Source organism: Heptranchias perlo, chromosome 1 (genome assembly GCF_035084215.1).
Source record: "Heptranchias perlo isolate sHepPer1 chromosome 1, sHepPer1.hap1, whole genome shotgun sequence".
NCBI classification, from domain to species: Eukaryota; Metazoa; Chordata; class Chondrichthyes; order Hexanchiformes; family Hexanchidae; genus Heptranchias; species Heptranchias perlo.
Window position 1 is genome coordinate 35,440,725 of NC_090325.1, and position 23,380 is coordinate 35,464,104.

Here is a 23,380-nt window from a genome sequence, read left to right on the forward strand (position 1 = left end):
CCATCTCCAAAGCACCCAGCTTCCCCAGACTTTCAACAGCACCAGCACGGAGTGCCCCACTATCAACATCCTGCGAGTCACCACTGACCAGAAGCTTAACTTGACCAGCCAAATCAATACCGTGGTTACAAGCGCCGAACAGAGGCTGGGCACACAAGAACAAGTGGCTCCTCCTGACTCCTCAATACAGCTCCATTGGTCTACAAGAAAAGTGATCCACCCCTGGCTAATTGAAGAAGTTAAGGATAGTATTAAATTAAAAGAGTCTATAATGTTGCCAAGAAGAGTAGTAAGCCTGAGGATTGGGAGAGTTTTAAAAACCAGCAAAGGACTACCAAAACATTGACAAAAAGGGAGAAAATAGAGTATGATAGTAAACTAGCAAGAAATATAAAAATGGATTGTAAGAGCTTCTAAAAGTATGTAAAAAGGAAGAGGGTATCAAAAGTAAACATTGGTCCCCTAGAGGCTGAGACAGGAGAAATTATAATGGGGAAATCAGGAAATGGCAGATGCGTTAAACAAATATTTTGTATCTGTCTTCACAGAAGACGACACAAAAAGCATACCAGAAATAGTGGGGAACCAAGTGGCGAATGAGACCGAGGAACTTAAAGTAATTATCAGTAGAGAAAAAGTACTAGAGAAACTAACGGGACTAAAATCCGATAAATCCCCTGGACCTGATGGCCTACATCAGAGGGTTCTAAAAGAGGTGGCTGCATTGGTTGTGATCTTCCAAAATTCCCTAGATTCTAGAACAGTCGCAGTGGATTGGAAGATAGCAAATGTAACATCGCTATTCAAGAAAGGAGGGAGAGAGAAAACAGGGAACTACAGGCCAGTTAGCCTGACATCAGTCATACATAGAAACATAGAAAATTTATAGAACAGAAGGAGGCCATTCCGCCCATCATGTCCTTGCCGGTCAAAAAACAGCTACTCAGCCTAATCCCACTTTCCAGCACTTGGTCCGTAGCCTTGTAGGTTATGGCACTTCAAGTATATATCCAAGGACTTTTTAAATGTGTTGAGGGTTTCTGCCTCTCCTTTCAGGTAATGAGTTCCAGACCACTACCACCCTCTGGGTGAAAGCATTTTTCTTTAGCTTCCCTCTAATCCTTCTACCAAACACTTTAAATCTACGCCCCCTGGTTATTGACCTTTCTGCTAAGGGAAATAGGTCCTTCCTGTCCACTCTATTTAGGCCCCTCAATTAAATCACCCCTCAGCTGCCTCTGTTCCCAAGAAAACAACCCCACCCTATCTAATCTTTCCTCATAGCTAAAATTCTCCAGTCCTGGCAACATCCTTGTAAATCTTCTCTGTACCCTCTCTACTGCAATCACATCTTTCTTGTAATGTGGTGACCAGAACTGTACGCAGTACTCTAGCTGTGGCCTAGTGTTTTATACAGTTCCAGCATGACCTCCCTGCTCATATTCTCTATGCCTCAGCTAATAAAGGGAAGTATATCGTATGCCTTCTTAACCACCTTACCTACCTGTCCTGCTACCTTCAGGGATCTGTGGATATGCATTCCAAGATCCCTCTCTTCCTCCACACCTCTCAGTATCCTCCCATTTATTGTGTATTTCCTTGCCTTGTTTGACCTCCCCAAATGCATTACCTCACACTTCTCTGGATTGAATTCCATTTGTCACTTTTCTGCCCACCTGACCAGTCCATTGATATCTTCCTGCAGTCTACAGCTTTCCTCCTCACTATCAATGACACGGCCAATTTTTGTATCATCTGCTAACTTCTTAATTTCTTCTTAACCTACATTTAAGTCCAAATATGTACCACAAAATGCAAGGAACAGAGTACTGAGCATCACAGAACCCCACTGGAAAGAGCCTTCCAGTCACAAAAACGTCCGACCATTACCCTTTGCTTCCTGCCACTGAGCCACTTTTGGATCCAATTTGCCACTTTCCCTTGGATCCCATGTGCTTTTACTTTTTTGATCAGTCTGCCATGTGGGACCTTGTCAAAAGCCTTGCTAAAATGCATGTAGACTACATCAAATGCTTTACACCCTCATCGACCCTCCTTGTTACCTCCTCAAAAAATTCAATCAAGTTAGTCAGACACGACCTTCCCTTAACAAATCCATGTTGACTATCCTTTATTAATCCATGTCTTTCTAAATGACGATTTATGCTGTCCCTCAGAATTGATTCCAATAATTTGCCCGCCACTGAGGTTAGACTGACTGGCCTATAATTACTCGGTCTATCTCTTTCTCCCCTTTTAAACAACAGTACAATGTAAGCAGTCCTCCAATCCTCTGGCACCACACCTGTAGCCAGGGAAGATTGGAAAATAATGGTCAGAGCCTCTGCTATTTCCTCCCTTGCTTCTTTTAACAGCCTGGGATACATTTCATTCAGGCCTGGCGATTTATCTACTTTCAAAGATGCTAAACAACTTAATACTTCCTCTCTCACTATGTTTATCTCACCCAATATTTCACACTGCTCCTCCTTAACTATAATCTCTGCTTCGTCCCCCTCTTTTGTGCAGACAGACACAAAGCATTCATTAAGATCCATACCCACATCTCCCGCCTCCACACATGGGTTACCTTTTTGGTTTCTAATAGGCCCTACTCTTTCCTTAGTTATCCTCTTGCTCTTAATGTATTTATAAAACATTTTTGGGTTTTCCTTGATTTTACTTGCCAGTATTTTTTCATGCCCTCTCTTTGCTTTCCCAATTTCCTTTTTAATTTTACCCCTGCACTTTTTATACTCCTCTAGTCTTTCTGCATAAGCTTCCCTTTTTTGCCTTATCTTACCCTGCCTGCTCCTCGACATCCAGGGGGCTCTAGATTTGGCAGTCCCACCCTTTTTCTTTGTGGGAACACATTTACTCTGAACCCCTTGAATGCCTCCCACTGCTCTGACACTGATTTACCTTCAAGTAGCTGTTTCCAGTCCACTTTTGCTAAATCACTAATCTCAGCTTAGTAAAATTGGCCTTTCCCCAATTTCGAACTTTTACTCCTGTTCTATCTTTGTCCTTTTCCATTACTAAGCTAAATCTAATTGAATTATGATCACTACCACCAAAATACTCTCCCACTGATACTCCTTCCACCTGCTCAGCTTCATTCCCTAAAACTAAATTCAGAACTACCCCCCCCCCCCCCACCACCTCTTGTTGGGCTTGCTACGTACTGGCTAAAAAAGTTCTCCTTAAAGCAATTTAAGAATTCTGCGCCTTCTATACCTTTTACACTGATTGTATCCCAGTTAATATTAGGGTAGTTGAAATCTTCTATTATTACTGCCCTATTGTTTTTGCACTCCTCAGAAATTTGCCTACATATTTGCTCTTCTATCTCCCTCTGACTGTTTGGGGGTTTATAGTACACTCCCAGCAGTGACTGCCCCTTTTTTGTTCTTTAGCTCAACCCATATGGCCTCTTTTTTTATTATTCGTTCACGGGATGTGGGCGTCGCTGGCGAGGCCAGCATTTATTGCCCATCCCTAATTGCCCTCAAGAAGGTAATTAGGGATGGGCAATAAATGCTGGCCTCGCCAGCGACGCCCACATCCCGTGAACGACAAAAAAAATGAGGCCATATGGGTTGAGCTAAAGAACAAAAAGATCCTTCTAACATATCATCCCTCCTCTCAGCCGTATTGTTTCTTTAACCAGTTGTCAGAAAAATGCTGGAATCCATTATTAAAGAAATGTTAATAGGGCACTTAGAACATCATAATATGATTAGGCAGAGTCAACATGGTTTTATGAAAGGGAAATCATATTTGACAAATTTATCAGAGTTTTTTTGAGGACATAACTAGCAGGGTAGATAAAGGGGAACCAGTGGATGTAGTACATTTGAATTTTCAAAAGGCATTCGATAAGGTGCTACATAAAAGGTTGTTTCGCAAGATAAGGGCTTATGGAGTTTGGGGTAACATATTAGCATGGCTAGAGGCTTCTACCCGACAGAAAACAGAGCAGGGATAAACGGGTCATTTTCAGGCTGTAACTAGTGGGGTACCGCAAGGATCGGCACTTGGGCCTCAGCTATTTACACTCTATATTAATGATTTGGATGTAAGGACCGAGTGTAATGTATTCAAGTTTGCTGACAATACAGAGCAAGGTGGGAAAATAAGCTGTGAGAAGGACACAAAGACTCTGCAAAGGGATATAGACAGGTTAAGTGAGTGGGCAAGAAGGTGGCAGATAGAGTATAATGGGGGGAAATGTGAGGGCATTCACTTTGGTAGGAAAAATAGAAAGACAGAATAATTTTTAAATGGTGAGAAACTAGTAAATTTTGGCGCCCAGAGAGACTTGGGTGTCCTGGTACAAGAAACACAAAAAGTTAGCATGCAGATACAGCAAGCAATTAGGAAAGCAAATGGCATGTTGGCTTTATTGCAAGGGGTTTGAAGCAAAACAGTAAGGAAGTCTTACTACAATTGTACAGGGCTTTGGTGAGACCTCACCTGAAGTACTATGTACAGTTTTAGTCTCCTTATCTAAGGAAGGATATACTTGCCTTAGAGGCAGTGCAACAAAGGTTCACTAGATTAATTCCTGGGATGAGAGGGTTGTCCTTTGAGGAAAGGCTGAGTAGAATGTGCCTATACTGTCTGGAGTTTAGAAGAATGGGAGGTGATCTCATTGAAACATAAGATTCTGAGGGGGCTTAACAAGGTAGATGCTGAGAGATTGTCTACCCTGGCTGGAGAGTCGAGAACTAGGGGGCATAGTCTCAGGATAAGGGGTCATCCATTTAAGACTGAGATTAGGAGGAATTTCATCACTCAGAGGGTTGTGAATCTTTGGAATTCTCTACCCCAGAGGGCTGTGGATGCCGAGTCATTGAGTACATTCAAGGCTGAGATAGATCGATTTTTGGACTCTAGGGGAATCAAGGGATATGGGGATCAGGCAGGAAAGTGGAGTTGAGGTTGAAGATCAGCCATGATCTGATTGAATAGCGGAGCAGGCTCGAGGGGTCGTAAGGCCTACTCCTGCTCCTATTTCTTATGTTATCAAAAGCAAAATACTGCAGATGCTGGAAATCTGAAATAAAAAACGAAAATGCTGGAGAAGCTCAGCAATTGAGGCAACATCTGCGGAGAAAGAAACAGAGTTAACATTTCAGGTTAAAGACCTTTCGTCAGAACTGGAAGATGTTAAAGAGTTGAATTTTTTAAGCAAGTACAGAGCAAGGGAAAGGCGGGGGGAGGGAAGGGAGAGGAGGAAAGAATAAAAGGGAAGGTTGTAATAGGGTAGAGGGAAAAAGTGATTAAATGATAAAAGGGATGATGGTGCAAGGCAAGGAAGGTGGTAATGGGACAGGTTAAGAAACAAAAGATTGGTCAAGAGTGGCTGTAAATGACAACAGCAGAACTGTTAACAACACGCGCTGTCCAACAAAATGGGAGCAGTAGTTATGATCTGAAGTTATTGAAATCAATGTTGAGTCCGGAAGGTTGTAAAGTGCCTAAACGATAAATGAGGTGCTGTTCCTCAAGCTTACGTTGAGCTTCATTGGAACAGTGTAAGAGGCTGAAGACAAAAAAGAAGTGAGACAAGGAATTAAAATGGCAAGAGACGGCAGGTCGGGATCACGCTTGCGGACAGAGCGGAGGTGTTCAGCAAAGCGATCACAGAATCTGCGTTTGGTCTCCCCATTGTAGAGGAGACCTCATTGTGAGCAGCGAATACAGTATACGAAATTGAAAGAAGTACAAGTAAACCGCTGTTTCACCTGGAAGGAGTGTTTGGGGTCCTGGATGGTGGGAAGGGAGGAGGTGAAGGGGCAGGTGTTGCATCTCCTGTACTCGCACGGGAAGGTGCCGTGGGGAGACGATGGAAAAGTGTACCAGGATGTCGCGAAGGAGCAGTCCCTTTGGAATGCTGAATGGCGAGGGGAAGATGTGTTTGGTGGTGGGATCGCGCTGAGGGTGGTGGAAAATGATGGGTTGGAAGGTGAGGACAAGGGGGACCCTATCATGATTCTGGGAGGGAAGGGAAGGGGTGAGGGCAGAAGTGCGGGAAATAGGATGGACGCTGTCAAGGGCCTTGTCAACTACCATGGAGGGGAATCCTCAGTTGAGGAAAAAGGAAGACATATCGGAAGCGTCGGTGTGGAAAGTGGTATTGTCAGAACAGATGCGGCGGAGACGGAGAAACTGGGAGAAGGGAATAGAATCCCTTCCTGAGATCCACGATCAACTCCATGCGCCGCCACATGCATGCTCTCAACCACTCTCTTCAGCAGCACCGACTCACTCTATTTCAGAGTTGTCCTGTTGCGCAGTTCCATTTCATCCTTCACCTCGTCCGGCGCTTTTAACAAAAAACTTTTTTTCTTCCTTTCAGGCGTCAAGGATCGCAAGCTTCAACAACTCGTAGATACCAACACCCCCCTGATCCTTCTTCCCCTTCACTTTCCTCTGACCCCATCCTTCCCTCCAATCTTACCCGTTGTCACGTTTTCACTATCCCCTCTGACCTTTCCCTCTCTGACCCTGAACAATCAGTCCTCAGCAAAGGCCTTAGCTTCATACCCTTACGCCCCCACCTCAATGAATTTCAAGCGTGACATGATGCTGCACTCTTCTTCCGTCGCCTTCGTGCCCACTTCTTTGGCCACGAGTCTCCCCCCCCCCCCCCCCCCCCAAAAACAATCTCCCGTCTTCAGAATTCTCATTGCACCTGGACCCCTCCCTCTGGCCTCTTACCCTCTCGATCTTTTCATTGTGAACTGGCGGCATGACAGCGGCCGTCTCAATTTCTCTACTCCCCTCACTCACTCCAACCTACCTCCCTCTGAACTTGCAGCACTCCGTTCTCTCAGGTCTGACCCTGACATTGTCATTAAATCTGCTGACAAGAGCGGTGTTATCGTTGTGACGGACAGACCTCGACCTTGTGGAGGCTGAACGCCAACTCTCCGACACCTCCTCCTATCTCCCCCGGACAACCGAACATCAAGCCAAGTTTCCCAGGCCGTCACTGACCTCATCTCCTCTGGAGATTTTCCCCTCACGGCCTCTAGCCTCATAGTCCCTCAACCCTGCACAGCCCACTCCTACCTCCTTCCCAAGATCCAAAAACAGAATCGCCCTGGAAGACCCATCATTTCAGCCTGGTCTTGCCCCACGTAACTTATTTCCTCCGATCTTGATTCATTTTTCTACCCTTGTCCAGTCTCTTCCGACCTATATCCATGACTCTTCTTACGCCCTCCGCCACTTTAACAGATTCCAGTTGCGCTGCCCTACCTGTCTCCTTTTCGCCATGAACGTCCAGTCCCTCTGCACCTCCACCCTCCACCAGGACGGCCTGTGGGCCTTCCGCTTCTTCCTTGAACGGCAGCCCAATCAGTCCCCATCCACCACCACCCTCCTTCGTCTGGCTGAACTTGTTCTTACATTGAACAACTTCTCCTTTGACTCCACTCACTTCCTCCAAATAAAAAGTGTCACTATGGGAATCCATATGGGTCCCAGCTATGCCTGCCTTTTTGTGGGATACATGGAATGTTCCTTGTTCCAATCCTACTCAGGTCCCCTCCCTCACCTCTTTTTCCGGTACAATGGTGACTGTATCGGTGCAGTTTCCTGCTCTCGCCCCGAACTGGAAAATTTCATCAACTTTACTTCCAATTTCCACCCTTCCCTTGCCTTCACATGGTCCACCTCCGACACATACCTTCCCTTCCTCGACTTCTCTATCCCCTCCATTTCTGGGGATAGGCTGTCAACCAATATCTATTACAACCGACTCTCAGCTACCTTGATTGCACTTCCTCCCATCCCGCTTCCTGTAAGGACTCTATTCCCTTCTCCCAGTTTCTCAATCACATCTGCTCTGACGATGCCATCTTCCACACCAGTGCTTCCGATACGTCTTCCTTTTTGCTCAACCGACGATTCCCTTCCACTGTAGTTAACAAGGCCCTCGACTGCATCCGTCCTATGCCCACACTTCTGCCCTCACCCTTTCCCTTCTCTCCCCTCCCAGAAGCACGATAGGCTCCCCCTTGTCCTCACATTCCACCCCACCAGCCTCCACATTCAACGTATCATCCTCCTCCATTTCCGCCACCTCCAACGCAATCCAGTCACCAAACACATCCTCCCCTCCCAGCATTCCGAAGGGACTGCTCCTTCCTCGACACCCTGGTCCACTATTCTATTGTCCACAACACACCTTCCCGTGTGAGCGCAGGAGATGCAACACCTGCCCTTTCGCTGCCTCCCTTCCCACTGTCCAGGGCCCTGAACACTCCTTCCAGGTGAAACAGCGGTTTACTTGTACTTCTTTCAATTTAGTATACTGTATTCACTGCTCACAATGAGGTCTCCTCAACATTGGGGAGACCAAAAGCAGGTTGGGTGATCGCATTTGCTGAACACCTCCACTCTGTCCGCAAGCGTGACACCGACCTGCTGGTTGCTTGCCATTTTAATTCCTCGTCCCACTCCCACTCTGACCTCTCTGTCTTCGGCCTCTTACACTGTTCTAATGAAGCTTAACGTAAGCTCGAGGAACACCACCTCATCTTTCGTTTAGGCACTTTACAAGCTTCCGGACTCAACATTGGGTTCAACAACTTCAGTTCATAACTACTGCTTCCATTTTTTCAGACAGCAAGTGTTAGTAATGGTTCTGCTGTTGCCATTTACAGCCACTCCTGATCAATCTTTCGTTTCTAAACCTGTCCCAATACCACCTTCGTTGCCTTGCACCTTCAACCCTTTTGTCATTTAATCATTTTTGCTCTCTACCCTTTTATAGACCTTCCCTTTTGTTCTTTCCTCCCCTCCCTCACCCTGCCTTTTCCTGGCTCTGTACTTGCTTAAAAACTTTAACCCTTAAACATCTTCCAGTTCTGATGAAAGGTCTTCGACCTGAAACTTTAACTGTTTCTTTCTCCACAGATGCTGCCTGACTTGCTGAGCTTCTCCAGCATTTTCTTATGTTTTGATGTTCTTATTCAAATCAGGAGCATGATGATAGCCATTTGCAAGATGCAGATCCAGGCTGTGAAGTGTACTTCTAGCAAGTACATAACATAATAGGAATTGCTAGGCGAAAAATGATCAAGGTCCACCTTCTACCATCCTGGTCGTCGCATGATGCAATGATCATGAAGTTGTTGACGAATTATATCAATCGCTATCAATTAGTCTACAACAGACCCAGGCATGACGCATGGAAAACCCTAGTGGTGGGGAGATTTGAGAACCATGGCCCAGAACAGGTGCGGCCATTTTTGGGCACGCGTGGGGTGCGGGGATCCCCATCCCACCCAAATTGCCCTCCAACGTGGAAGCTTCAGGTCCTTAAACTTGCTGGGGCTGGAGGACTGGGAAAGGCTTCTTCTCAATTGGATTTTGGCCAGAGAGCATCCTTTTCCAGTCTTCTAGATCCATCAACTTTAAACAGCTGAAGTCGGTTCTACGCACAAGCACTAAAAAGACAGGGACCTGCAGAAGCTTCACTATTCAGATCAAAGGGGCTTATAGGCCACATTTGGCCTAGGGGCCACCTTTTAGACACATCAGATGGCTGGCACTTTGAATAATTGCCACCATCCTCCAAATATAGCTGGTCACCATTTAGCTCCCGAGAAGTTCCTGGTACCAACTGTCTTCCTAAAGAGGGCTCAACCTGTATTTGGCAATTTACAAACGACCCCCTGTACTTAAAATCCCCCTTTTGGTGGAGCTGAGGGGGGGGGGGGGGGAAAGAGAAAAAGCAGAAAGGCATGTAGGGTCTTATTGGAGTCACCGAAACCTTCAAAATGACCTGCCCAGTAATGTGAGACTGCAACAAATTCTACTTTTTTATTCGTTCATGGGATGTGGGCGTCGCTGGCGAGGCCGGCAAATATTGCCCATCCCTAATTGCCCTTGAGAAGGTGGTGGTGAGCCGCCTTCTTGAACCGCTGCAGTCCGTGTGAAGGTTCTCCCACAGTGCTGTTAGGAAGGGAGTTCCAGGATTTTGACCCAGCGACGAAGGAACGGCGATATATTTCCAAGTCGGGATGGTGTGTGATTTGGAGAGGAACGTGCAGGTGGTGTTGTTCCCATGTGCCTGCTGCCCTTGTCCTTCTACGTGGAAGAAGTTACGTGTTTGGGAGGTGCTGTCGAAGCAGCCTTGGCAAGTTGCTGCAGTGCATCCTGTGGATGGTACACACTGCAGCCACAGTGCGCTGGTGGTGAAGGGAGTGAATGTTTAGGGTGGTTGATGGGGTACCAATCAAGCAGGCTGCTTTGTCCTGGATGGTGTCAAGCTTCTTGAGTGTTGTTGGAGCTGCACTCATCCAGGCAAGTGGAGAGTATTCCATCACACTCCTGACTTGTGCCTTGTAGATGGTGGAAAGGCTTTGGGGAGTCAGGAGGTGAGTTACTCGCCACAGAATACCCAGCCTCCGACCTGCTCTTGTAGCCACAGTATTTACATGGCTGGTCCAGTTAAGTTTCTGGTCAATGGTGACCCCGAGGATGTTGATGGTGGGGGATTCGGTGATGGTAATGCCATTGAATGTCAAGGGGAGGTGGTTAGACTCTCTCTTGTTGGAGATAATTGTAAACAATTTTACAACACCAAGTTATAGTCCAGCAATTTTATTTTAAATTCACAAGCTTTCGGAGGCGACCTCCTTCCTCAGGTGAACGAGGAGATAGTCATTGCCTGGCACTTGTCTGGCACGAATGTTACTTGCCACTTATCAGCCCAAGCCTGGATGTTGTCCAGGTCTTGCTGCATACGGGCACGGACTGCTTCATTATCTGAGGGGTTGCGAATGGAACGGAACACCGCGCAATCATCAGCGAATATCCCCATTTCTGACCTTATGATGGAGGGAAGGTCATTGATGAAGCAGCTCTCTCTGGTAATGCAATGACTGAGCCAGGTGTGTCCTCAAGTACTCCAGGCCACTATTGACAATTAACCAGCTATCCTAGATCATTAATGGGGCCTGAAGCCAAAGCCAATAATGGTGAATTGCGATTCTTCCAACTCAATACCAGATAACCCTGCACACCAATGCCCTAATAGTTAGAGGTCCAAATAGCTTAGACATATGTTGCCAACAGCAACAGCTTAGGAACCTCCAAGTGTGCACAGGGGTATTTTTAAAATTCAGCTAAGACCACATACCTACCAGCACTGAGAAGCTACACGCTACTTGTCTAACCAGAGCCTCCCTAAGCAATGGCAAGCTGTAATAAGTGGAGTGCCACAGGGATCAGTGCTAGGGCCTCAACTATTTACAATCTATATCAATGATTGGATGAAGGGACCGAATGTATGGTTGCTAAATTTGCTGATGACACAAAGGTAGGTAGGAAAGTAAGTTGTGAAGAGGACATAAGGAGTCTGCAAAGGGATATAGATAGGTTAAGTGAGTGGGCAAAAATTTGGCAGATGGAGTATAATGTAGGAAAATGTGAACTTGTCCACTTTGGCAAGAGGAATAGAAAAACAGTATATTATTTAAATGGAGACAGATTGCAGAACTCTGAGGTACAGAGCGATCTGGGTGTCCTAGTACATGAATCACAAAGAGTTAATATGCTAGTACAGCAATATGCCAAGACATTGCTGCAGGAGTTCCTCAAGGCAGTGTCCTAGGCCCAACCATCTTCAGCTGCTTCATCAATGACCTTCCCTCCATCATAAGGTCAGAAATGGGGATGTTCACTGATGATTGCACAGCGTTCAGATCCATTCGCAACCCCTCAAATAATGAAGCAGTCCAAGCCCGCATGCAGCAAGACCTGGACAACATCCAGGTTTGGGCTCATAAGCGGCAAGTAACATTCGCACCAGATATGTCCCAGGCAATGACCATCTCCAACAAGAGAGAGTCTAACCACCTCCCCTTGACATTCAATGGCATTACCATCGCCGAATCCCCCATCAACATCCTGGGGGTCACCATTGACCAGAAACTTAACTGGACCAGCCATATAAATACTGTGGCTACAAGAGCAGGTCAGAGGCTGCGTATTCTGTGGCGAGTGACTCACCTCCTGACTCCCCAAAGCCTTTCCACCATCTACAAGGCACAAGTCAGGAGTGTGATGGAATACTCTCCACTTGCTTGGATGAGTGCAGCTCCAACAACACTCAAGAAGCTCGACACCATCCAAGATAAAGCAGCCCGCTTGATTGGCACCCCATCCACCAACCTAAACATTCACTCCCTTCACCACCGGCGCACAGTGGCTGCAGTGTGTACCATCCATAGGATGCACTGCAGCAACTCGCCAAGGCTTCTTCGACAGCACCTCCCAAACCCGCGACCTCTACCACTTAGAAGGACAAGAGCAGCAGGCACATGGGAACACCACCACCACCTGCACGTTCCCCTCCAAGTCACACACCATCCCGACTTGGAAATATATCGCCGTTCCTTCATTATCGCTGGGTCAAAATCCTGGAACTCCCTTCCTAACAGCACTGTGGGAGAACCGTCACCACACGGACTGCAGCGGTTCAAGGCGGCGGCTCACCACCACCTTCGCAAGGGCAATTAGGGATGGGCAATAAATGCCGGCCTCGCCAGCGACGCCCACATCCCATGAACGAATAAAAAAAAGTGATTAGGAAGGTAAATGGAACGTTGTCATTTGTTGCAAGGGGAATGGAATATAAAAATAGAGATATTTTGCTCCACTTGTACAGGGTATTGGTGAGACCACATCTGGAATACTGTGTGCAGTTTTGGTCTCCTTATTTAAGAAAGGACATAATTGCTTTAGCGGTGGTTCAGAGAAGGTTCACTCGACTGATTCCTGGCATGAGGGGGTTATCTTATGAGGAAAGGTATACACTGGGCCTGTATACACTGGAGTTTATAAGAATGAGAGGTGATCTTAATGAAACATAAAAGATCCTGAGGGGACGAGAAGGGGTAAATGCTGAGAGGATGTTTCCCCTTGTCGGAGATACTAGAACTAGGGGCCACAGTTTAAAAATAAGGTGCCTCCCATTTAAGACTGAGATGAGGAGAAATTTTTTCTCTCAGAGCGTCGTGAGTCTGTGGAACGCCCTTCCCCAGAGAGCGGTGGAGACAGGTCAGTGAATATTTTGAAGGCCGAGTTAGATAGATTCCTGATTACAAGGGAGTCAAAGGTTATAGTAGGTAGACGGGAAAGTAGGGTTGAGGTCACAATCAGATTAGCCATGATCTTATCAAATGGCAGAGCAGGCTCGAGGGGCCAAATGGCCCACTCCTGCTCTTAATTCATATGTTCGTAGAATAGGCTTGCAGGGCAGTACGCGAGCACGCCACAACAGAAAACAAAAGTCATATCAGAAATTCTACCTGTGTGGATTTCTCTGTAGCTTGATTTCAAGACAACCACATTGATGGGTTTCTTCAGCATAGTGATGGGCATTTGTTTGTGTCAGACACTCAGGTGACCAAAAAAAGGGAAAAGGCCATCGCAGTCTGTTGTGTGCTCGGAACATCGGAATGCATAGGGCTGAAAAAGACCATTCTGGTCACCTCGCTTGTCCCAGTGGATCCTATATACAATGGATTCTAATTGTCCAATGTGAAAGTGTATTCTAAAGTTTTAAGAAATGAACAGCAGCTCACTCCATCAGGGGCCAGAAGAAATTCAGAAATTGTATTCAACCAGTGTTTTCCAACCAATGGGTGCAAAAGCAAACTAAATAAATTCCATAATTAAACTCAATCCATTTTGTTCACCCCAAAAACACAATCGTAATTAAAAAAACAGAAAAGGGTTAAATAAATATAACTATACTTGGAGGGAAAAAATTACACTTAATGGCATTCGACTGTGAGATATATATTATATATATATATATATATATATATAAAAAAAAGATAGGTTATGGCACAAATCAGTCGAAGTACCATTAAAACCAGTAGTGGCAAAAACTAATATATTCACATTAAAATTGGATTTGAATTATTTAATAATCAATATAACCAAGAATTAAATTGTCAGTTCTTCATTCTCTCTTTCCTCCCTCCCTCAGTTTTTTGTACAAGACCACATCATCCCAGACTATATACCGTTCCCCAGATGAAAGAGCAAGTAGGCAACATGTATTGAGGCTTCTCTGGAAGAGGCAGTGGAAATCTCCTGCTGGCTATTGGGAGGAGAGCAAGACTGGTCCAATTCAACTCGAACTTTAATCTTAAATTCCTCCCCTATGGAGAAACATTTGGCTTCTGCCCACTGCCTCCCCTATACAGTTGAGACAACAGGATCTCACCAAAAAAGCTCAAAACTGTCCCACCACTCCATAACACAGGATGCAATGGGTGCTACAAGGATAATATTAATAATACTTAGTGCTATTAAAATTTCATATCTGAAACACATCCAGAGCAGAATACTGAAAATATACAATACCTTTGTTTGATTCATTGCTTCATTCCGAAGACGCTGTTTATTCCTCTGTAATTTATTGGGCATCATCTTCCCGGTCCGAAAGTCAAAACTATTGAGGTCGATACGGTTTCCCAGGTATCGAGCCAGCTGAGGCTTACTCCTGAACTTCTTACCACTTGGGCTGAAAGGTGGAAGAGAAAATAAAAACAAAAGACAGAAGAGGTAGGTAAAGAGGTTTTCAGGGAATGGAGTTTTTACAATGTGTGCAGGACTCCCTTCTTATTCAGTATGTAAAAAGCCAAAGAGAGGCAGCACTGCTGGATCTAATAATGGGAAATGAACCAGAACAGATAAGAGAAGTAAGCGTTGGGGAGCATCTAGGCAATAGTGATCACAACATAATATGGTTTAAGATAAAGATTGAGAAGGACATAAGAAAGACAAAGACCAAAGTAATAAATTGGAAAAAAGCTAATTTTATGGGGATGAGATTGGAACTAGGGAAGGTAAACTGGAAAAAAAACTTTGACAAAGAAATAGAACAGCAGTGGGAAACATTTAAAATGGTGATCAAAAGAGTCCAGGAGAAATTAATCTCACTAAAAAGCGAGAACTAGCCAGTAAATGACACACCATGGATGTATAAAGAAATAAGGGCAAAATTGAAACTAAAGAAAAAGGCGTACACTAAGTACAGACAATAAAGGAGGATGACAAAAGGGACTATGTTAGGAACTAAGTCAAAAAAACAATTAGGAATCAAAGAGAAACTACAAAACTAAATTATCAACGAATATGAAAAGAAATAAAGTATTCTACAGACACATAAATAACAAAAGAAAAATCTGGATAGGGATAGGGCCACTAAGGGATGCACACGATAAACTCACAGGTAATGACAGCGAAATGGCAGAAATATTAAATAATTACTCTGCCTCGGTATTTACTAGGGTGACTAACATGGTGGGCATGACATTAGAAGAGATCAAAAAAGATATAAAGATATTTAAGATCAAAAGAGGGGAGATAATTGATAAGCTAATCAAACTTAGAGAGGATAAAACCCCTGGTCCAGATGGATTGCATCTGCAAGTATTAAAAGAAGTTAGGGAAGAGATAGCAGAGTCACTATTACATATATTAAAAAATCATTAGAAAGGGGAATAGTGCCAGAGGACTGGTGGACAGCTAATGCAATTCCTATATTTAAAAAGGGAGATAGAGCAAGTCCAAGGAACTATAGACCAATTAGCTTAATGTCGGCAGTAGGAAAGATAATGGAAATCTTATTCAAAAATGTAATAGAAAAACATCTACAAACCGAAAATATAACAGTCAGCACGGGTTTCAAAAGATTTCATGCTTGATCAACCTTACTGAATTCTTTGAAGAAGTAACAGAAAGGGTAGGTAAGGGTAATGCAGTAGATGTATTATATCTGGATTTTCAAAAGGCCTCCTTTAAGGTAAGGCATAGTAGACTCATAACTAACGTTAGAGCATGGGGAGTCAGGGGACAAGTAGCAGAATGGATAGCAAGCCGGCTACAAAACATAAAACAGAGTAGGGGTTAAAGGTAATTACTTCGATTGGCAAACGGTGGGAAGTGATGTTCCACAAGAATAGGTACTGGGACCACTACTGTTCACTATTTACATAAACGATTTGGAGTCAGGAATTGGAAGTACAATTTCCAAAATTTGTGGACGACACCAAATTGGGGGTTAGGAATTAATACTGAGGAGGACAACGACAAAATACAGGAAGACATCAATAAACTTGCAGAATAGGCGTGCATTTGGCAAATGAATTTCAATAAAGATAAGTGTGAGGCGGTACATTTTGGTAGGAAGAATAAGGAGGCCACATACTCCTTGGAAAAGAGTCTAAATGGGCTAGAGGAGCAAAGGGATCTGGGGGTAGAGATACACAAATCACAAAGTAGCGACGCAGGTTAATAAGGCCATAAAAATAAACAAAGCATTAGGATTCATTTCTAGAGGGATATAATTGAAAAGCAGGGAAGTTATGTTAAACTTGTATAGAACCTTGATTAGACCACACTTGGGGAGTACTGTGAACAGTTCTGGTCTCCATATTATAAAAAATGTAGAGGCACTGGAGAAGATGCAAAAAAGATTTACTAGGATGATACCAGAGAGGTTATACCTATCAGGAAAGATTGTACAGGCTGGGCTCTTTTCTCTAGAAAATATAAGGGTGACCTGATAGAGATCCTTAAGATTATGAAAGAGTTTGATAAGGTAGACTAGAAAAGACATTTCCACTTGCAGAGGAGACCAGAACTAGGGGCTATAAATATAAGACAGTCACTAATAAACCCAATAGGGAATTCAGGAGAAACTTCTTTACCCAGAGAATGGTTAGAAGGTGGAACTCGCTACTACAAGGAGTAGTTTAGGCGACTAGCATAGATGCATTTAAGGGGAAGCTAGATAAACACATGAGAGAGAAAGGAATAGAAGGATATGTTGATGGGGTTAGAAGGGTGAGAGGAGGCTCGTGTGGAGCATGAAACCGGCATGGACCTGTTGAGCCATATGGCCTGTTTCTGTGCTGTACGTTCTATGTAACTGTATGTAAAAATGGCTGGTCCAGTACCAGTTGATGAGGCTTTCATGCCATTATTGTAGTCCTAACAATACACAGTACTTAAATCAAGAAAGTGTGCAAGGCAGACAGACAGAATGTAGAATGTGTTTATTCCCTAAAATGGTTACATAATCAACAATTTTGTGACTACAGTAAATCAAAGGTAAAAGTTGTAATGTTTTACTTAGCTCCTAAAGTGAAGTAATGTGTGAAAACATAAATATCATGCATCATAGCTATTTGGCATGTAAATCTCTCAAAAATCAGTTGCAGACACAGTTTGATAACAATGTTATTTTGAACAAGAGGTTTGCAACAGCCAGCAGTGGCTATGGAAAGGGTAGAAGCAGCAGCGGTCACATCACTGAGAATGCCAGCAAAGCAGATGAGGGCATACATCTTCCAGCAGGGAGAACAAGTTCTGACAGCAAGATCAGGTACGAGGATGCCAGAGTCTAGTCCAGGTCGGAACATCTCCCAATTGTACTTTCACTTCCCCACCCCAAGCAGATAGCATAATAAATAATTTGCTTCACAAATCTAATGAGGTTTGACCATAATATAATTTATTTTTAAAACATTGACTCTATGTGCATTTTCTATGACTACATGCAGAAAGTTACCACGATATGGTCTCTATTCTGTACATTCTCGCTGCATTCTTTTTCTTTCCTTTTTTTATTTTTCTCCCATTCAATCTTCCTGTATCAGTTTGAGAATATGCAACAAAGGTAACATGTCACAGAGACAAGCCTCATATGGCAGGGAAATGGGTTTATAGTAAATAGCTCCAGGTGAAGAGCTAGCACTGGCAATGGACCAAATGGTCACCTTTTGTTGCTGTAATTTCTATGACTAAGATTATCTACCATGATGAGATGAGGACAAGGTCTATACTGTGCTATTTCAGCAATTGATAAGGGAAAGGGTGAGCAGAACGTGCCATGATTGTGATGGACAACCTCCAATTCACAAGAACCATGAGTAAAAGCTAAAGGACAGGAAAGACTGACCCCAAATGCCACTGTGATGCCCATTTACAGAAAGCAGAGTGCCCAACAAACCCACAAATCTCAACATTAAACAACTTGAAATTTGCAGTGCAAACATGAATTGTGTGTGGATGAAAGGACACTTACTAAATGCATTTTAAATCTGAAACCTCTTATTTAAAGTAGTTAGGTGCTGAATCATACCAGAGTGCAGGTGACAAGTGCTATGAAACCCATTCCTGTCACCATATAAAAATTATTTCTATACTTCTTATAAGGTCTATAAACAATTTAAACATAAAACTACACCACCACTGGCTCTTCAGAGCAAAGGAACTACAGTAGAACTCTTACTAGTGAACAGAGTCTCATATCACATACTTGAAATGCCATCACAAATTAAATTAAATGCAGTCTGGAGCCCGAAAGTGAAAAAGGCAAAAGTGAAAAATAATTCCATCATGTTAAAGGATTTGATCACTAATTCCTCATCCTCACCGATCCCTAGAGGATAAAAATAACAACCTGGTTATAGGAGTTATTGTTACAAAGATGTTGGCTCTCTCGTGTGCCCATTAACAATACTATTCCAGAAGACAGAAAATAGTGCATTAATGAGACCCACGCAATTTCTTCTCTCCCCAAACATCCCATCTAAAATCAGGAGTCAAAATATTTGGATTCAGTTAAAATAGTCATCTTAAAGAAGAACTAAATTTTGTGTTGATTCTTCAAAGAAGCCCAACAAAACTTTCTGGCATAGTGTAATTAGTTTAAGATGTTTTCACATTGCTCACAATGCGGATTGGCAACGGTCAGATACATTCCTTATGGTTAGCAGACAGACACAGTGGGAGTACAACCAAGGTTGATCTGGGCCCCATATTTCAGCACTCCAGATATACAGCCCACCGCAACATATTATCTTCATGCAGAAAATTCGTGGCAAGACAGTAATGCTAGGTGATGCGGCACCTTTAACCAGTAACAACAAATATCAGCATTTTGTATTTACCACCACAATTTTTAAACATCAGAATTTGAAGAGTAACCTTCACATCATTATTTGAAGGTATTTTGAATTTACAAAAATCACAATCAATTAGTCAAAAAGGTAAATATTCTTTGTATGCTGGTGAAAAATTTAAAACTAAAAGTGGCATCTGCTCCCAATATTTCTGATGCTTTAACCACTCATGCCAATGGCTCCCACTCCTAGATTTTGCATTACCACAAGGTTCCACACACACGGAAACATAATCTAGCCATATCTCTCCACCAATATCACCCATGATTCCAATAGCTCCCACTCCTGGATTGTGTGTTATTGCAAGATTCCATATACACAGCTATATCTCTCCGCCAACACCATCCACGATCCCACAAGCATTCGTGCTGTCAGAGCACCTGCCCCACATCAAGTCATAGTGAGCCAGACTTCTAACCAGCGCTGGCAAGATCAAACCTATCCTGTTCAATTCTTGCCAGAGACTCCACATTCTAGCCTCAATTCCACTCCCTTCTACTCTGCTTGCTCAGGAGAAACTTAATGTGCACAACCTTGCTATCCTGTTCGAGCTGAGATCACATCCCAAATCCAGGTACTTACCGAGCCTGCTCCTTTCTATCAATCCAATATCGCCTTACCTCCATCCTTACTTCACCCCTACCAAAAGCACAGTCTGCATCTTCAAAAATGCTCTCCTTAACAGGTTTCATCCTACACAAACTCTAGCTCATCATCAGAACTTTGCATCCAAAGTTACACTCACCTTTTCTTACTGATCTGCATTGGGCCCCCATTCGTCAATGCATTGATTGCAAAAATCCTTGCCATAGTTTATAAATTACTCCACAGCCTTATCGAAGCCTCCAGCATTACAAAACAGCTTGCCCCCTCCATTCTGAGACTGTATTACTGTCCATTCCCCTCACCCCGCTCCATTATCAGTAGTACAACTGTAAGCCATCATGACCCAGTTATCTAGTTCCAAAAGCCCTCCAAGTTCTGTACCATGGGACATTTGCTACATTTAGCTCTACATTAGTGCCGGATTTCTCCCATGACTGATACTCAGCTTTCCCACCAACCTGTGGTCAAAAAAGGCATCCATGACCCACCTTATAGCACATGATTTCTTTTAAGGGTCACACGATTCCTAATTGGCAGCAAATCAAAACTGAAGGTGTAGTAAAGTTTCAAAAGCAAGGAAAGTGGCTCATTAGCATTAGTATCTGTTGGATAGGGAGGAAAGGTAAGCTTGATTATCCTTGAACGCATTGACACCTCCCAAATTTGTACATGTCTTTCCAGAAACACCATATTTGAATCTCTCCAATCAGGTTTCCGCCCTAGTCATAGCACCAAAAAAGCCCTAACCAAAGTCACAAATCACATCCTCAGTGACTGTGACCATGGTGCATTATCCCTCCTCAACTGCATGTAGCCTTTGACATGGTTGACCACACCATCTTCCTCCAATGCCTCTGCTCTGTTGTGCAGCTCAATTGTACTGCTCTTGCTTGGTTCCATTCTTACCTATCCAATCGCAGCCAGAGATTCTCCTGCAATAGCTTCTTTTCCCACCCCCACAAACCAGTACCTCCAGAGTCCCCCATGGATCTATCCTTGGTTCCCAATTCCTCCTTTACCTACCGGCTATGTCCACCTCTAACAATACCCCCTCTTCCCATCTGCTGCTGAAACCCTCATCTATGCCTTGATCTCCTCCAGGCTTGACTATTCCAAACCTCTCCCGGTCCCATCCTCCACCCACTGTAAACTTCAGCTCCCTATACCCCTCCACCTCACCGCCTCATTCTTTTCCTTCTCAACCCTTCTTAAAACTAACTTCTTTGAACAAGCTTTCCAGTCACCGTTCCTAATATCTCCTCCTTTGGCTCAAGGGTAAATGCAAGGGTAGATGCACACTTGAGGATCCTTAGATATTGCTAAGATGTGTTTAAATTCTGATCTCAAAGCTGCACAGGACTCCATGCAAGTTGCAAAAGGAGCTTGATGACGTCAGCAAAGCACAGAGCAGGTACACACAAGGAGTGCAAAGTGACTGGGGGAGGTGAGGATAAGAGAAGACCTGCAGGTCATGGTTGGACACACAATCTCTGGAAAGCGGGAGGTGGAAGGGGAATGTACAAGAAAGAAAAAAAAGCAGGACAGTGTAAAGATAAAATACAAGCGAGGAGAACCATAAAGAGGGAGGTGAGAGGAGAAGGAAGCAAGTACTGGAGGAGGAGAAAGAAAAAAAGAAAAGATGGGAATCAAAAGAGAAGATGAATAAAACAAAATCAAAGTTTAAAAAAAGAAGTGTTGGGGTGGGAGAAGAGAGAATTGGTCCTGTGATTCTTGCTGGATTGAAGGGATAGAAAGTGCTAGCAAGCAGATGCATGACCACAATTTCTTGGAAAACTTAGGGCCTGCAAAGGCAACATTACAGCAGCCTGACAGCGTGCCGGTGAGTGATTTGCAAGGAACTGAGACCTGCTGCTTTTTATTAGTGGCAAGCCCAGGAGCGAGACAAAACTATTCACAGTCCAAAGTGCCTATCAAACAGATGTGACACTCTAGGGCTTGGAGGTCAGCAGTGTGACTCTGAGCTGGGATAAGTTCACAAAAGAAACATAGAAAAAGGTGCTTGAGCCCTGGAGATACTAAACTTATTTCTTGTATCCACGAGCAGGACATCAGCGAGCTCTTATTTTTTTTTCCGATAAAGTTCAGTGACTTCAAAAAAGTTCAAAAGACATTCTAGTTTTTAAAATCTGAATTCCATGTGAACTAAGCGTTAATTTGTAGAAGAGAAACAGTACGAGGCACAGCCAGACATTGGCACTGACTCAGAGGAGGATTATTTTTGGAGTGGGGATAAGGGGGAACCTTTTGAAACTGAATCACCCATTAAGCAGCATTTCACAATCATAAGAATAATTCCATGCCGTGAGAATGAAAGGAAGTTATAGTTGAACATTTCGAAACTTTTTAAACAGTGATGCTGAAAACAGTACTTGCTACTGTATATACTCCACGTATATCGTTGATGGGGGCTGGTAATGTTGTTGAATTCCTAAAATTTGTACTGGGGCTAGGGAGGAGACCATCAAATGTTTGCAATTCAGGACCACAGAATTCCTCTACCGTGTACCACACCTCACCCTGGAGTATGAAAAGTTACCGCAACAGTACTGTGGCGAGAGATCACTTGAGTTACGACACTATGACTCACCAGTGATTCACTCAACAGTTTCATGCAGACAGTCTGTAGCAGCACTGTTATCAAAAATACATATACAGTACGTGCAGAATTATAGGGTGTTGAAATGCAGATAATGAGTGCACAATTCTGCCAAGGTTACCCTTGGCCTACTTACACAATTGAGCTACCCAAGAATCACATTTAAATATGATGCAAGAAAACAGAATATGGACAGGTGCTACAAGGGTGTAATTCAGTGGAGTACATCTGAGAACATCAAAGTGCAAAAGTAATGCTTGAACAGTTTGGGATCAGCAACCCCTAGATTTAATTAGTGCCTTAAAATCAGGGCTGCATTTTTTTTTAAATTAACGGTTTCCTTATTTTGCAGTGAGCACAATGGTATAGTAGGGGCAACATTACCACCTTGTATTTATATAGTGTATTTAATGACACTTTATGGCATAAAGAAAAAACTAGGTAGAAATGGATGCTGAAACCATGGAGGGATAAAGAGAGAAATTAAGAGGGGTCACCAAAAACTTGGTCAGAAATAAGTTTAAGAAGGTGGAAGAGAAGTAGAGAGGTTTAGAGAGGAAGTTCCAGAAAGTAAGACGATGGCAGCTAAAAGCTCTGCTGCCAATGGTGGGGCGAAGGGGTTAGCCTGCACAAAAGGACAGGTCAGAGGACCAAAAGGTGGGAGAGGCTGCAGAGATACAGTTGAGTAAGACCATGCATTGAGTTGAAGATGAGAACTTTAAATCTAATGTGTTGGGCCAGGCAGTGTGGATAGTGGTTTTTTGAGGAGAGGGTGATGAAATGGCAGTTTTCAAAGGGAATGGGGTGGTACCTGAGGAAATGGAGTCATTAACAATACCAACTAGCATGGAGGCTCCAGAGGTTTGCTAAATGGTCAGGTGTTGAACAGGAAGTGGAGCAAGGGAGCAGGAAGTAGGACTCACGAAAGAGATAAGCTGGAAGAGGGTGAGGACAGTGGAGGGTTGTTCAAGGGAGAGAAGCTAATGAGAGATATCAGGGCTGGAATGTGAGGGAAACAGGGAGGGTGAAGAGCAGAAATGAGGCGATGGGAAGAGAAGAGGGGTAATGACAGTGCCAACTACACAGATAGTCTTGATCTGGGCAGGTGGAAGGAGCATCAGTGGGAGAGCATTTTGGTGGTAGTGAT

The 23,380-nt window shown here is 43.8% G+C and overlaps 1 protein-coding gene across 1 annotated transcript in view; it reads right to left on the reverse strand.

Annotated features, from left to right (window-relative positions):
- Positions 1-23,380, reverse strand: part of mbd2 (methyl-CpG binding domain protein 2) — a 126,973-nt gene that overhangs the window by 93,664 nt on the left and 9,929 nt on the right. The window contains exon 2 of the mRNA XM_067983635.1: positions 14,401-14,560. Within this exon, the coding sequence (XP_067839736.1) occupies positions 14,401-14,560 (160 nt within the window). The remainder of the gene's footprint in view (positions 1-14,400; positions 14,561-23,380) is intronic.